Source organism: Rhizophagus irregularis, chromosome 5, assembly GCF_026210795.1.
Source record: "Rhizophagus irregularis chromosome 5, complete sequence".
Classification (NCBI taxonomy): Eukaryota; Fungi; Glomeromycota; class Glomeromycetes; order Glomerales; family Glomeraceae; genus Rhizophagus; species Rhizophagus irregularis.
The window spans coordinates 5085047-5101168 of record NC_089433.1 but is presented as its reverse complement, the minus strand read 5'-3'; the positions used below and the strand labels follow the sequence as shown (position 1 = coordinate 5101168).

General features: G+C 29.4%; 6 protein-coding genes across 6 annotated transcripts; 3 read left to right on the top strand and 3 right to left on the bottom strand.

The window, feature by feature from the left end:
* Window positions 1–4556: 4556 nt before the first annotated feature.
* On the bottom strand, window positions 4557–4958 carry OCT59_025636 (uncharacterized protein; the record flags this gene model as incomplete). The annotated part of the gene is made up of 1 exon (XM_066139923.1): window positions 4557–4958. One exon carries the CDS (start codon window positions 4956–4958, stop codon window positions 4557–4559), a length of 402 nt encoding a protein of 133 aa, XP_065992217.1.
* Window positions 4959–9462: 4504 nt separating this feature from the next.
* Window positions 9463–10920, bottom strand: OCT59_025635 (uncharacterized protein; the record flags this gene model as incomplete). Its single annotated transcript, XM_025323797.2, has 5 exons — window positions 9463–9636; window positions 9804–10064; window positions 10194–10313; window positions 10393–10654; window positions 10772–10920. 5 exons carry the CDS (start codon window positions 10918–10920, stop codon window positions 9463–9465), a joined length of 966 nt encoding a protein of 321 aa, XP_025189648.2.
* A 376-nt stretch (window positions 10921–11296) lies between these two features.
* Window positions 11297–11536, bottom strand: OCT59_025634 (uncharacterized protein; the record flags this gene model as incomplete). The annotated part of the gene is made up of 1 exon (XM_066139906.1): window positions 11297–11536. One exon carries the CDS (start codon window positions 11534–11536, stop codon window positions 11297–11299), a length of 240 nt encoding a protein of 79 aa, XP_065992216.1.
* A 2070-nt stretch (window positions 11537–13606) lies between these two features.
* OCT59_025633 (uncharacterized protein) lies at window positions 13607–14050 on the top strand (the record flags this gene model as incomplete). Its single annotated transcript, XM_066139898.1, has 1 exon — window positions 13607–14050. The coding sequence occupies one exon, from the start codon at window positions 13607–13609 to the stop codon at window positions 14048–14050; it is 444 nt and encodes a 147-aa protein (XP_065992215.1).
* Window positions 14051–14389: 339 nt separating this feature from the next.
* OCT59_025632 (uncharacterized protein) lies at window positions 14390–15067 on the top strand (the record flags this gene model as incomplete). The annotated part of the gene is made up of 1 exon (XM_066139890.1): window positions 14390–15067. The coding sequence occupies one exon, from the start codon at window positions 14390–14392 to the stop codon at window positions 15065–15067; it is 678 nt and encodes a 225-aa protein (XP_065992214.1).
* A 48-nt stretch (window positions 15068–15115) lies between these two features.
* OCT59_025631 (uncharacterized protein) lies at window positions 15116–15640 on the top strand (the record flags this gene model as incomplete). The annotated part of the gene is made up of 1 exon (XM_066139881.1): window positions 15116–15640. One exon carries the CDS (start codon window positions 15116–15118, stop codon window positions 15638–15640), a length of 525 nt encoding a protein of 174 aa, XP_065992213.1.
* Between the last annotated feature and the right edge of the window lie 482 nt (window positions 15641–16122).

The window sequence follows — 16122 nt, the reverse complement described above, 5'->3', positions numbered from 1 at the left end:
GGTTTAAAGTTTTTTGTTTTTTATTAAAAAAAAAACAATAGACATTAATTAATGAGAAGGTGTCAAATAATTACACAATATGCAATGATTGTTATAAATCTAATACTGTTACTCAATAAATTTGTCATACAGTACAATGCAATGCAGATTAAAATATAATCATGGGGCGGATTTGACTTACTTGATGATCTGAATGTCGATCATTTTGGCTAAAATTAACATTAACTTTGGCCAAAATGATCGACATTCCGATCATCAAGTTAGCCAAATTAGCTCATATGCAATGATACAAATAAAGCAGCTTTTTTGGAGCTATAAATATTAAATTTTAGGTTACACTTTTACAATTCTATTGACAGAAAAAATAAGAATTATATAATAATATACTTACTGAATGATGATGTTTTTGAATATTCTTCATCAATAATTTCTTATACATTTTTATTTTATTATAACTTAAATATTTATATAAAAAATTTACTATATTGAAAGAAAATGAATTTCTAGATTATAATTACTAGTAATAAATTGCTAATAATAGGTTTTTTAAAGAGAAATGAAAATTGCTAGTATATTTACATTTGCAGTATGTTTAACATTGCCTATTAAGTAAGTTATTCTTCAAATCATCTTATATTTATATTTGATTATTTAATTACAAACTAATTTTATTTATGTAAAAAAGTAATTACATTTACTCTATAATTAGTGTTAAGTAAAATGCAATGATATTAAATAAAAAAAAATAATATCAACTGTATAAATATTTAATATTAGGCTTAAATATACTATATAAAATGTAGAGTTTAAGATCAAATTATACAAAGCACCAGTATTTGACCAGTGTTTGATATTTAGAATATAAATTTTCACAATGTGCTACACCTTTTATTTTTCATAAATTGTAAATTTGTAATTTGTAATTTATATTTGGTAGATCATTTTTTTTTATAACCTATAAAATAACTTATATTTACTTATTGTATATTATAACATATTTTCTAAAATAATAACATTCATTGAGGATTATTTGGATTTATATATTGCTAAAATATTATTATAAACACAATTTGCAAATAAATTGTCCTCCAATTGCAATATAATATATATTAATTATACCAAAATCGTACATATAAACTGTTTCTTAGTAAGTATATTAATGAAAGTAATTTGGCTAGACTTACTAATAATATAGAATAACAAGTAAATTTTTTTTTTTTTAAAAAATGTTGAATCATGTACCATTTTATTAGAATATATTTGGACTACATAATAATCACAAATATTCTATGAATGATACTTCCAGCTCCAGGCCAGTCCGATCAAACATTAGATATTATATTATCAATAAAATTAAAATTAAGAATAAAAGTAACCAAAAAGCATAGCAAAATAATATACCATAATCTAAAAGTATAAACAAAAATAAAAGAAAAACAAAAACAAAAACAAAAAATAAAAATAAAAATAAAAATAAAAATAAAAATAAAAATAAAAATAAAAATAAAATTAACAATAATTAATAAATTATATGTCTAAGATTATAAATAAAAATAGACATAAATGAGAAAAGAATAAAAATATTGTTTTTGTATCTATTAATCCAATAATTTTTCGCTCATATATAATGTAATCTTATCAACTTTCTTTTTTATCAGAATCCAATCCTCACATATATATTTCCTTACAAAGGTATCCATAGATTTCTTTACCAAAGAGACTGTTTTTTGTAGTTGATCTACTTTTCCCATTTTTAAATCTTTAGCTTTATTTGTAAGTTGATTTGAATTGTCCTTTACTTTGAATTCTGAAAGTTGATTTGGATTGTTCTTTGCTTTGGATTCTGAAGTAATTTTATCTGTTCGAGAAATACCTTCTCTTTTTTCCCATAAAATTACTTGTTCACATCTTGGTTTCCATATTAATTCTTTAAATGCTAGAATGAATCGAATTAACATGTTGGCCATAAGTGTCTGTGCCTCAGTAAGAGATATCTTGAAGTCTTTTTGTAATCTTATTGTTAAACAAGTTTCAACTTTTACTTGCTTCTAATGCCAGTTGTTGGAATTTTTGAAATTTTTCTGACTTTGCTGTAATTCCTAATATGTTTTGTAATACTTTTTTAATAAAATCTTTCCCTTGACTTCTAATTTGTTTTTGTTTCAAACATATAATTATAGATTCTTTTGTTGTAATTTCCAATATTTTTTGCCAAGCTACCTCATATGCCTGACATTCAAATAAATGATTCCAATTTTCTTTCTTATTACATTTCATAATACATTTCATTTCCTTGTAGAGTTTTGGTTTTCTTATTGCTAAAATGGATCCTAATGGAAGAATTTTATGAAATAATTTTGCTATAAAAGTCCATAAATAGTTAATTCTCATACTATTGCAGTGAAACCCCTTGCAATAATGGAAATAAGCCAAGTAATTTTCCAGTCTATCTGATTAACATCTCCATAACATAATTCCTGATTATTTTTTAACAAAGACCATTCAGTAGCTTCACCTGTAGCTAATATTTTCAAAATAAATCTTCTAATATTAACTTCAATAGGTTTATCTATAAAAACAGGAAAATAAGATAATATATTATTAATAAAATCTACATTATTCCTAAATTAATTGTTTCCACATTGTCCTTTCTTTGCTAATTTATCAGCTATATCATTGCCTATTATGCCACTATGACCCTTTATTTTAATCAACTTTAAATTTATAGATGCTTCTCTGATCAGCATAATTATTTTGATAATGATTAGATTATTGGTCTTTTTAAGCCATGTTCTAGTAGTTGAATTAAAAGCTGAATTAATTGAATTAATAGCACCTAAGCTGTCTGTATAAATAGTTACATTAGAATTTTCTGGTGCTGTCAACAATGCCAAGAAAATAGCTACTATTTCTGCCCTTGTTGATGATGGCCATAAAGATAAACATGAATATACTGAAAATTCTCCTAATTCATTACTTGTATAGAATGCTGTCCCTAAATCCACAGTAGTATTATCTGCTCTATATAAAAGGTTGTTATTATCTATAGTCCAATTAGCTAGTGATCCATCTGTATAATATTCAATGTTTTTTAATGACTTTAATTGATGTCTTATATTTGTAAGTTCTTGTTTAAATGTTAGTGCTTCGATCCGGGTAGAAACCATTATCCGGATAAATTAAAAAAATTATCCAGTTTTTATCCAGATTATCCGGTTCGAATATAAATCCAGATATATCCGGATAGAAACTGAAACCCAGATAAGATTATATATAAAATTTTTTTTTCATTGATCGATCTTAACAAATAATATCAGTCGCATTAACTTAATTAAATTTTGACTTAATATTTTTAACTAAATTAGTAATATTTTATTAATTTTAAATAAAATAAAATTTTAATTTTGGCCAGCACTACGAATTTTGCCTGAATTATGACAATTTTTTTGAAAATTTGAAAAATTTAAAATTTTGCAATAAATACATTATTACAAATATAAAAAATACAGTAAAATCGTAAAATAATGGAAGATTAGGCATAAACTAATTATTTTATTATATTTATACTATTTTGTACTTAAAATTAATCAATTCAACCTATCTATTAGAAAAAATCTTTTTTTTTAAATCATGTATTGACAGTAATTTGGGCCAAACATATAATTTCGGCCAAAATTACAAAAATCCCAAATTTTGTTTAGCTGGGCCAGAAACTGCTGCCTTTTGACAAATATCAAGCAATTTCGCAAAATTCAGGCTGGCATTATAGATGGCCTGAATTATTATTGACCATCGAATGTTCTACTAGTAATTTTAGTAAGATAGATTATGATTTTAATAAATGGTAATTTAATAGATAATAATGTCAATAAATAAGTAATTTAAATGACAAAAAAAATTTTTTATAATTTTTTTTATCTGGATAATGGGTCAAACTGGATATTTTCTATCCAGATATTTATCCAGATAAAAACCACAGTATCCGGATAGCTATTTTTTTTCCAGATATCCGGATACCGCAGTTTTATCTGTGCACGGATCAAAGCATTATTAAGTGTATCTTGCTCGATCCATCAATTGATCCATAGACCTAAATTATCTCCATTCAAATTAATTGTAGGTGTTTTTTCCAATTGTTGTATGTCACTATTTGCTGAAATATTTTTATTTCTATTTAACGATTCCATTATATAATACCAGTCGATATGTGTAATTGCACCTGTTGATAAACGATTAAAAATTGGTAATACTAATGCACTATGTTGAGTTATTGTAATCATCTTGGGACATTCCTGTTTCTGAATAATTGCTTTTTGAGAATTATCTGGACATATTTCAATATTACAAACTTCTATAATTAAACATTCAATTTTTTCCTCATTTTTCTTTATCTGTGTTCTTTTCTTAACAAATCCTACTGAAACTTCATTGTTTTTATCTTTTATTATAATATATGGGTGTTTTCGCTTGTCTTCTGATACCAGTTGTAATATATTGCTCAAAAAGTTAAATAAGGAATGTCTAGATATTTCTGGTGCTGATATTCCTTTAATCCATCAGGTTAATAATTGAAACCATTTGGCTATACGTCCTTTTGCTGATAGTCCTGCAATGAAACGATAACATGCCCAACTCATAATATGTCCATAAGGTAACATCAATTGACTAGCATATATAAGTGGATATGAATTTGCAGTTCCAATTTTCCGTAATAAATTGAGGCATCTATGTGTTATAAATATTTCTCTAATAGGCATATTTCCACTACTAATGGTCCATGTTGACCTATTTATGTAATCTTGTTGTATGATAATGTTTAATTTCCTGGCTATAATAATATTATGTAAACTTAGGTTAGATTTTGCTTCTTGATGTCCTAGAAATAATGATTCTGAATCATGTTCAAAAATATTGTCATGTATAGCCAATCGCAACTGTGCAGTCCTACATCTTATCATTATAGATCTAGATGCTAGTGAATTACTATTTATTAGATATAAAAAAACAGTAATCTGATTTGCGCATATTTGATCCCATGGATTATTAATTTCTAAGATGTATTGATGATATATTGCTAATGTTGGATAACTTCTAGGCAACCCACATATTTGCTTAACTAATTTGATCACTGGAGTAAACAAGAAATTCCATTCATTTTCTGATAATATCATTAATTGGGCTACATAAACCACTCTTGAGATAAGAACGTGATTAATAAGATATGCAATATGTCCTACTGTAATACATTTTCTTCTAATAGGATTCAAAAATTTTTCAATTATATCCTTGATTCTTTTGATTGATCTTTTCCTTAAATTGGAAGAAGAGAAATAACATCCTAAATACCGTATCTCTTTATCTGTAGCTTGAACCTTTGAGTTGTCACGTCCAATAGTTATATATAATTCATCTCTAGACACTTTAGGATTTATTACCATCAGCTCAGACTTTTTTCCATTTATATCTACATCATGGAAATGATAGAATTGTGTGGCTATATTAATTGATACCTGAATTTTATCTCCTGAACTATTCAAATAACTCGTATCATCCATATACGCTATAACTGGTACCCTTAGACTATATTGTTGCCATGTTGATCGATCCTGAATATCCAATGGCCAAGTGTTTACCATTTCATATCCTTGTTGTTGATTGCATGCTTGTTGAATAGCTACAAGTAAAGGATCGTAAAAAATTCTCCAGAGTAAAGGTGAAATCGCATCACCCTGGTCAATACCGTCCCCCCCTATGAAGGTTGGGCTAGGGCCAAATGCTGTAATTATGCTCATTTGTCTATCTTTGAATAATCCTGTAATCCATAAAATAAATTTTTCTAGTATGTCTAGCCTTCTTAGTGCAAGCTGTAAGCTCTCTAGGCTAACTGAATTGTATGCTTTCATCATATCTTGGGTTACCACCCAGAGTTCTTTTCCATTTTCCCTTGCATCTTCAATTATATCATTCATTAAACGTAACGGTATTGCTGTGTTTTCTCCCTTAAGACCACAAAAATTCAATCCACGTAAAACTTTATTATTTGTCAAAATTGTACTTAAAAGGTTTGTTAATAATTTGGTGACAGATTTCCTGATATTATTTAGCAATGCTATAGGACGCGTGATGGCCAAAATATAATCAAATTTCTGCAGTTTTGGAATCGGATGAATAAGTGACTGTTTCCATTGGTCTGGCACAACTCCTATTTTTAGGGACAAATTAATGATCTTTAATATAATGGAGCTGGATTTGTCTGAAATGTGTTTGATTATAGTATATCCAATGCCTGAAGGACCTGGCGCTAAGTTTATGTTCACCTGTTCAAGTGTTTGTTGCCATTCTTCTAACGTTATTTCATCCATTAAATTAGCCATACACTCAGTAAATTCACCTTTTGGCCTATATATATTGCTCCAGAAAATGTCTTTCTCTATTGGTTTAGTGTTGCGTTTTCGTAAAATTCCTGCAAAAGTATCTTTTGCATGGTTTCTAATTGTATTAGGATCAAGCGCTAGTCTAACACTTTCATTCTTGTTGGATATTACTGCTCGATCAATAATAATATGTTCCTTAACAACATCCTGTGTGGAAAGTAGCTACTTAGGAATATCCGAATGTATAATATTGCAACGTTTTTCTATGCTATCTTAGATCTTGCTTAAACGTTGTGCTTGTAAATAATTTTTGTCTATTTTAACTCTTTTTTTGACTACATCTTTAACAATATTAATCCATGTGTTACTAAAAAGGCTGTGTGTAGGAATAATAATTTCCTCATACTTATCTATGAATTTATCGTATTCTTTCCTTTTATAATCATCATTATATTTATTAAATCTGTTCAGCCGATAATCTATCCAATGGGCATCTTTGGCAGCAATAAAGTCCTGATCTTTACAGATTTTCCTAATTAAACTTCCCAATCTAGTAGTATGTCGCATAGTTTTATCTGCAAATGATAACTTATGTCTTGTATTGTGGCTTCCTGGATATTTAACTAATTTCATGGGAAGTTCTATATTCATCGCTATAGATATAGCACTTATAATATTATCCCAAAGATCATTAAATCTACGTTTTATTACTTCTATCTCCATCAGTGTTCTTTTCGTCCCCTAATTGTATTTCATAATTAACTTCCTCTATTAGTTGTTGGAAGTCCCATGCTTCTATTTCCCTATCTAGTGTTTCAGTAAAATTTTTCCATTGCACATTGGTCATCTTACTGATATCCACTATACGTTTATCTTGATGTAAATCTGGATCCTGTAATTGATCTGGGACACAATGCCGGAAATTATTCCTAATGAATCCTGATATATTTAGCGTTGTTGATATAATACTATGGTGACTGTTTGTAGTCATCTGTGATGAGTGCACCAAAAATTCTACTGGAATCACGTCGGGTTCATATGTGATCCAGATTTGATCAATCCTTGATTTTGAGATAGAAGCTGATCTATTTTTGTTTTTATCCCATTTCTCATGTGTGAATAACTCTGCATCCGGATAGAGAACTCGGCACACATCATAAAGACCTAACTGCGATAATTGTATTAGAAATTGAGATCCTGGTTGTCTGGTACTGGGCGATCGATCTATTTTATTGTTAATCATGTCATTGAAATCGCCTAATACAACGTGCAGTACTACAGTATTGTGAACTGATCGGTTATGTCCCTCCATAACCATTTTCAACTCTTCGATCAAACTTTTCCTCATGTCTTGATCGTTGGGAGCAGCGTATATTGACCATACCCATATTTCTCTCTGTACGAACAGGAATTTAGCTATTATGATATATGGGGATATGCGCACTACTGAGTAATAATGCTTCATCCATCTGTTATGGATCACAAGTGCCGTTCCCGATCCTTTAGTTTTTTGATCGCGTTCACTGAAAATTATTGAATAAACTTTTGACTTAATGTCCTGGTTTATAAAATATTCCTGTCGATAGTCTATATTAGTTTCTGATATAGCCATAATATCGATACTATTTTCATTAATGAATTCCAGTAAGTTATGAAGTTTCTGTATAGACAGGACACTAGCAATCCCATTTATATTGTGTGCTGCAATGTTCAATTCTAAAAACATTGAATCTTTCATCTCTTGTTTGTTCGACTTCCCCTTAACAAATCTTAGCCTTTGTCTTGCTAAGAATACATTAATACTTTCTTCACTTGTCAATAAATCAACTACTTCTTCTATGTTGTCTTGATTTTTTTGAAAATCCCCCTCTTCAACCTTTAGTTCATTTGTTTCTGGGGTATATTTTCTTTTTCTGCTTCACCACCTGTTTTGTACCCTCTTTGTTGTTGTTGTGACCATTCGTCACTCGCGTGCTGTGTTGAGGACGTGTTGTTGTCTTGATTACTCTTGTGAAGATTGCTCAGAGCTTGGCATTTTTCCCTTTCTTCCATTATTACTATATGTGTAACTTCATTTATCATCTTGTGTAACCTTCACTTTTGTTTTTTGCTTAGACCGGCTAAAGAAAAAAACAATCCAGTCAATCTCTAATCTCCAAATAAATATATTTTAAAATAGATGAAATATTATTTTTATAATAAAAAATAAGAGAAAAGAAAAAGAACAAGTAAATTAAAAAATTATAACTTTATATTACTAATATAACGATGAGTATGGTGTAAAATACAGTATAATTTTTGTAATAACAATAAGTTTAATTTTTATTTTTGAAACATGATAATATAATAAACAGAATTTTAAATCTTCACTTTAAAAAGAAAATAAAAATAAAAATAAAATAATGAATATGTTAAATATCATCAAATGTTATTGTACATTTATAGAAAAAATAGAGATATAAAATAAGAGTCAACATTTTTTATAAAGTGGAGTATAGTAATTGCTTTTTACAAATATTAATTTTAACTATTTGATTAAAACAATAAAAATAAGTAATAATAGCTAGTAATTTATAATAACTTTAGTTCAATCATTAATTATACAGTCTAAACAATCAGTATCATCTTTAAAGATCTTTTGTGAATGGATTGAGTACATCGGGAAATTTTTTAAGGGGTATATGCCGATGAAAAACTCACGTGATATATATCAATAAAAATCACACTCGTCGAGTAATTTCGATATTGTTAAACAGTGATAAATATCATTATCTAACTTTAACCCAATCGATAATTATCAAAAGATAAATATCATTATTTGACCTAACCGATTATTTAACCAAAGTGATATATATCAAAAATATTTAATTGATAATCATCGAAAAATACTTATTACATTTATTAACGATAAATAATTAACATAAAATTCAATTGTTTTAATAATAGCAATACTAAATAACTAATAGAAAAATAAAATAAAAAATATTCATTACAAATAATACAACATATCACTAAGCATAAAAGTATGATCAATATCGAAATTACTTCTTGAGGGAAGCTTAAAGTTGTCCATGATCTTTATAAATACTTAGTCACTATGATCAAATAATTCATCGAAATTTTGTTCATAAGCTTCCTCTGAACGAGGCTCCTCTTCATTATCTTTCTCAACTACTACTTTCTTTTTCATTTCTGGGATTTCTTCTCGTAATATTGATATCGAATCAACAAGTTCAATAGATTCATTATTTAAGAGTGAATCCTAAAATATTAATTTAGAATTATAATTGAAAAACTTGATAATTTCAATTTTAATTAACAAAAAAATCACCTTAAATTTTTGAAAACGTCTTTCCAATGGTTTTCTTGCACATTCTATATCCGGATAGTTAGGATTTAATACAATATCGCACACAGATGCTGTAAAACATAAATATCGTTAAATAATAATTCATTGTCATAAGATAAGGTTGGAAATGCTTGTTTTGCAATATTCTCTATCACATTTTCATCTTCGTCATATAATTTATAATAGCATTTCTTGACCTTTTGTGATCTTTTCCATTCTGAAATGTCAACTGGAGTATTTTTTTTCTTGCTGCTTGGAATCTGTAATCCTAATTCTTTAAGAATTGCACTCCTGACTGCTGCGGCAGAGGTACTCCTTAAATCTTTCATTTTATGTTGAATCTAATTAATATAAAAAATTAATAAAATTTGAAATTTACAATTAAATTAAATCATATTTATGTAATTAATGATAATTACCATAGTATGATGGTTTCTGACAAACGAATTAGTCCACTTTCATTCACTTACTTCTTTTAAATAATTGGGATGATGTAAATTGAGCCACTTTTCTAATTCAGATTTAAAATCATCAAAGCTGGGCCACAAATTACTTGGAAAAAATTTTTGGCATACTTGAATATACCCTTCCTATATTATTTTTATTGTATAATGAAAATTATCATAGTTATTTAAAGATAATATGTTATTGAACAATAAAATTACTTACTGTGAAGACCTTTGGAGTCGAATCAACATTATTATTATTTTCAGTTTGCTGTCTTAGTTGATCTTGGATCCACTTTGTTTGATTATTTGTCAATTTTTGTAGCTCATATAAAACTCTAATTTGTTTTAATTGTTTTTTTAATATTTCTTCCAATTTATCTATTTTTTTTTCTAATTTGCTGCCATATTTATCATTAGGCCATACAAACTTGATTTTATGGTTTTCATAATATAAAAATTTCATCAATAACCTGGCAACCCAGCTTTTAATTTTTTTTTCAAAAATTTTATATGTGAAATTTTTTTTCAATTTTTAAAAAATTCTCACCCGGCATAGTAACAATATAAAAAATTTTTTTTAAGACCTAACAAAAACTGACCCGGCCAGACTATGAAAACCATTTTTACTACTTTGTGTCGCCTTACTTTTATGATGCTTCATTTCAGAGAGTTTTTTTGATGGATTATGTTCCTCATCAATTTCTATTACTTCTTGTTCTGTGGTTGGGATCAATGGTCTTAATTCCATAATTGGGGTTGTTGGTCTTGATTTAGTGATCGGGTTGTTAGTATTGGTTCTGAAATAGGGGTTATTGGTCTAGGGGTTATTGGTCTACTTGACAGAGTTGGTGATGATATAGGGACAATTCCTGATAAATTATGGTGAATTGTAATGATTAATTTGTTAACAATTATCAAATTATCATTATAAAATATTAATTATCATTATAATAACATTAAATAAATTGACCACTCGCCTGTTCGTCTAGTATTTTTTTTTTTTAACATAACTGGCAATATTTCTGGAAACAGTTTTCTCTAATCAATCTATTTTACCCATAATGATAATAAGATAATAAATTTTAACTAGTAGTAGTAACATAATATAGCTTATTAATAAAAAATTATGACAAAAAAATTAAATTATTACTTTCAAGTGACATAAAAGTTCCTTGGGAGAATACTTCATATTCATCCACTTCATGTTGATTAGTTAACGTTTTAGTTTTTTTACTGGATTTATTTTTAATTGGAACTTCGTTAACTTCTTGTTCTTGTCCTTCATTATTATGTTCCCTAATGGCTGTTCTTTCGTTGGTATTTTTGTTGGTACTAGCTCTAAAATTATATTTCCGTTTATTCATTTTTATAAAATGTAAAAAGTAAATGTAAAAAGCAAACGTTAAGAAAAAAAGCTTAAATGAGAAGTTGCCTTATTTATATACTTTTTAAAAGTATAATAAAGTCTAATTTCACGTTTTTTACATGTTTTATACTAGATAAATTAAATCATTTTTTTTAACAAACTTACCATCCTAAAAGTATAATTTAAAGATCAGTAAAGTTATTTTAATTTATTTTAATGATCATTCAAATTGATTAATTTAACGAAACATATTAATCATACTTACAAAAAAAATATGTCATTTTCTTTTAAATTCCTTAATCTAAAAATGTAAATAATAGACATAATGATAAAATACTTAATTTTATTATGAAACACCAATGGTCCAATGATGCGCAGCACCAGTGTCACATGGTTTATTTGTATTGCGTGATTTGTGTCACTCATCAGATTTATTAGTTTATTTTTAATATTAACTATTCTCCCTTCTTTTCATTTTATTCGTCTCCAATTTTTAACGGCTTTAATTAAAACTTATTTTTGGTCTTTTGGAATTGGGAATTTATTTTCTTTAACTAACTATCTTTTTCTTTTTTTTTGGTTGGGCTGTTCACTTTCTTTTTTGGGCCTTATGGTTTTTTGTTTCTTTCTATTACTGTTTCATCTCCTATCATTCTTTTTCTATCTCCATTTCATTCCATATATTCTTTCATCTCCATTTCGTCCTATATCATTTCATTTCATTCTACACCACTTTTTCATCATCATTTTGTCCTTTAATCACCATTTCATCTCCTATCATTTTTTTCCACCACTATTTTGTCACTTATTATTCTTTTTCCATCTCCATTTTGTTCCACATTATTCTTTCATCATCTTTCATCTCTATTTCATCCTATCTTTTTTTTTCATCACATCCATATCACTTTATTATTATTATCATTCATTTCTTTCATCCACCATTTCATCTTATATCATTATTTCTATTACCATTTCGCTTTATATCACTTTTTCATCATCATTTCAACTAGGGATGGCAACTGTTACGGTCATTAACCGGTTATGACCAGTCATGACCGTGACCGATATCGGTCGGTCAAAGATCTCTGACTGACCGTTTGACTGACCGGTCTGACCAACCGGTTAACCGACTGTTTGACCGACCGTTTAACCAATCCTGAAAACGTTTGCAAAACATAATTTAATAAAAAAATTGTTTCGCAAACATTTTTTTAATTATTTTAATAGAAAACGTTGCGAAAACGTTTTTTATTAATTATTTCAATTAAATTACATTTTCAGGATCGGTTAACCAGTCGGTCAAATGGTCAGTTAACCAGTCAGTCAGACTGGTCAGTCAAACGGTCGGTCAGTCGATCGGTCAAAGGTTCTTGACCGGTTATGACTGACTGATGACCGACCATGACTAACCATTGCCATCCCTAATTTTAACCTATACCATTCCTTTAATTACCATTTCGTCTCCTATTATTTTTTTTACCACTTTTTGTTCTATATTGCTTTTCATCATCATTTCATCTCATAAACTGTTTTTTTCATTACTATTTTGTCTGAATCGTCTCCTATTGTTCTGTCGTCAGGCTGGATGTAGGAGGTGCAAGCACCACCCACCTCTAGGTCTATGACCCGTCGCAGTACCTATATGGCCCCTACAGGGCTCAGGAATCCCCATATATCTGCCACAATCTGGAACCACATCTGGAACAAATATATATACCAAATAACTAGAAAACAATAGAAAAGGAAGTAAAAACAGATATAATGAGAGGGTTGTCCCGAATGTGGCAGATGTGGCAGATGTTTCAGAAAAAATATGAGAGGACATCCCCCCAGAAAAAGTTTTATTTTTACCCCAGATCTGCCACATCCAGAACATCTGGAACAAGTCAGGATTCCGTCTAATAATCTGTTGGAAGCAGTGAGACAGCAAACCAGGTAAGTTAGCAGGTAAGCCCTAGAAGGTTTATAGAGCCAGTAAGACTAATCCCATCCAGCTCCCGTCAGAAAAAATAAGTAATTGAATAATGGGTATACAATAAGTAATATATAAGAATACCTAACACGAAATATGCATATGATGAACTTACACGCAGCCACTTCTCTTGCCAAAGACCTTGGTCTCGATCTTGTAAACATCTATGGAATCTATAAATGGATCCAAATGCAGGCTTCACCCCTCAACGACCCGGACATAGTAAGAGAGATGGTCAGAAACCTTCCGGTCAAAGAATTTGGAAAGCACCTCAAGATAAACAGACTCTGGTATAACTATTGTAAAGTTGAGTTGTGGAAGCGGCATGAGAAAGCCGAAGAGGCATATGACAAGGCAGTAGAAAAGAAGGAAAAAGTTGGGGATACTCTTGGTCAATCATTTGAGGAGGAGGGTATTGGAAATCGTGAACTTCATGAGCTTAATTGGAAGGAGTATCAAAAGGCTTGTAAAGAGTTATCAGAAGCTAGAAAAGAGCATTGTATGGTAAGGTGGGCTGTTGAGCGGTGTGGATTTCACTAGATATATATGGATTGAAAAAGAGGAAGAAAAGATTTAGAGCAATCGTAAAGGTTTGTGGTTTATAGTTTTTTTTTACACCTAGAAGATAACCAGATATAACTGTAGGACCGCAAAACCGCAGGATCACAGGATTACAGGAGGTAACCAGGTAGGAGCAGATCTTTGGAAAAAATATTCGGCAATTGAAGATTAGGTAACTATAAATTAGTACTCAATTTGATAGAGCAAAAAATGACTGCCCAAACTAGCACTCAAGCTTAAGTTATCCCCAAGTTCGGTGAACAGAAGAAGGCTTTTAGTATTGATGAGCTTAAATGGCTTATTAACGCTGCTAAAAGTATGAGTGACCTTGATCAAGCTAAATGTTATTTTTGCAGTTACTTTATCCCCTGCTCCAACCCGCATGGAGTCTTTATGTGGCGGTCAGAAATCAAGAACCTCGAGCATATTTCTGATAAAAATATTAATAAACTTATCCGTCCAATTACCAATAAAGTCTTTTACACACAATCCGAACAGGGTCCTTCACAAAAGGTTGAATTTAATATCAACAAATGGTTTATGATCGAATATAGTACTGTATGTGTAGCTACCTATGACCCTCAAAAATCCCATATCTTTAAACTAGGTGGCCAACTTTATCTCAATATCTTCCCAGGATTCCTCCATATCCTGCATCCGATATCCACTTTTGAATCTACAACCCACCTCGCGGTTAAATTTATCTTCTTCCACATTCAGGATATCTGGTGTTCAGGCGATTGGAATCTTACTGAGTATGTCATAAAGTGGTTGGCTGGTATGTCTGCTAAAAGGAAAATGTATTCGATTCTCTACCTGAAATCCGGACAGGGTTGGGGTAAGAGTATTATAACAGATTTCATTCAACGTAGTGTCTTAGGTACTCAACTTGTTTATAAGACCAGCAATCCTCAGACGATTCTTGGAAGTTTCAATGGGCAATTACAGGGTAAAGTTCTTCTTCTTCTTGAGAAAATGCCTACAGAAAAAAGCTAGTGGAATAATCTGTATTGATCGTTGAAGGATAAGGTAACAGGCGACATAATGGAAATCCATGAAAAATACAAGACGCCAACACATTACAAAAACTTTATATTTACCATTGTACTCACCAATAAAAATGCTCTCAGAGTGGAGAATGACGATAGGTGCACAGTATTCTTGGATGTATCACCATCCCGCAAGGGAGACCTCAACTACTTTAAGAAACTTGATGCTATGAAATACCCAAGCGCCAGTGAAGCATTCTATGCTTACTTGAGAGCCATTGCAGACGCTTACCCAGACTTCAATGGGAATCCATTACCTATGACTGCATCTAAGCAGGATCACATCATCTCGACTCTTCCACCCCTATTTCAATTCATAAAAGACATTTACCTTGTAGTAAAAAATCATATAAATGACCTACCTGTTCAAGAATTTTATAGGGTATATACTTCATATTGTGAAACTCATCACATTACACCTCTATTAAAGATAAACGCTTCTAGAATCCTATCAAATGAGTTGGGTATAAATAGCAGAAAAATACGTTGTCACCAGCACCTGCCACATACCGATAGATGAAATCCTAACATTTATAATTATATATATCCTTACTTGGTTTAGATTTTATCATTTAATTTAGTCAAATTTCAAACTGCGTTAATTTCTTTTAATGCTTTCATAACTTCATTATTTTGTTTTATTAATTTTTATTTTAAATATTAATTTTATCAATTATTAAACGTTTTCTAATATGAAGCCATATTAGTAACTCTATATTAACAACTAATACAATTATTAATTATCATTATATTTTCCTAAATTCCCAATATTATTCCCAATTCCAAGTCGAAACTTCATTCTTTCAATTAACTCCAAAACTGCGATCTTAAATATCTTTTCAAGTTACACTAATAAATTGATTATCTCTCGATTATCCATCTAAAACTCAACATTTCCCATTGCAATTCCATTACAATTTATCATTTTCCATGATTTTATCCAAACTGTTCCCATCATAATTTGGTATTATCCGTAATTTGTCCATTTCATAGATTAAATTG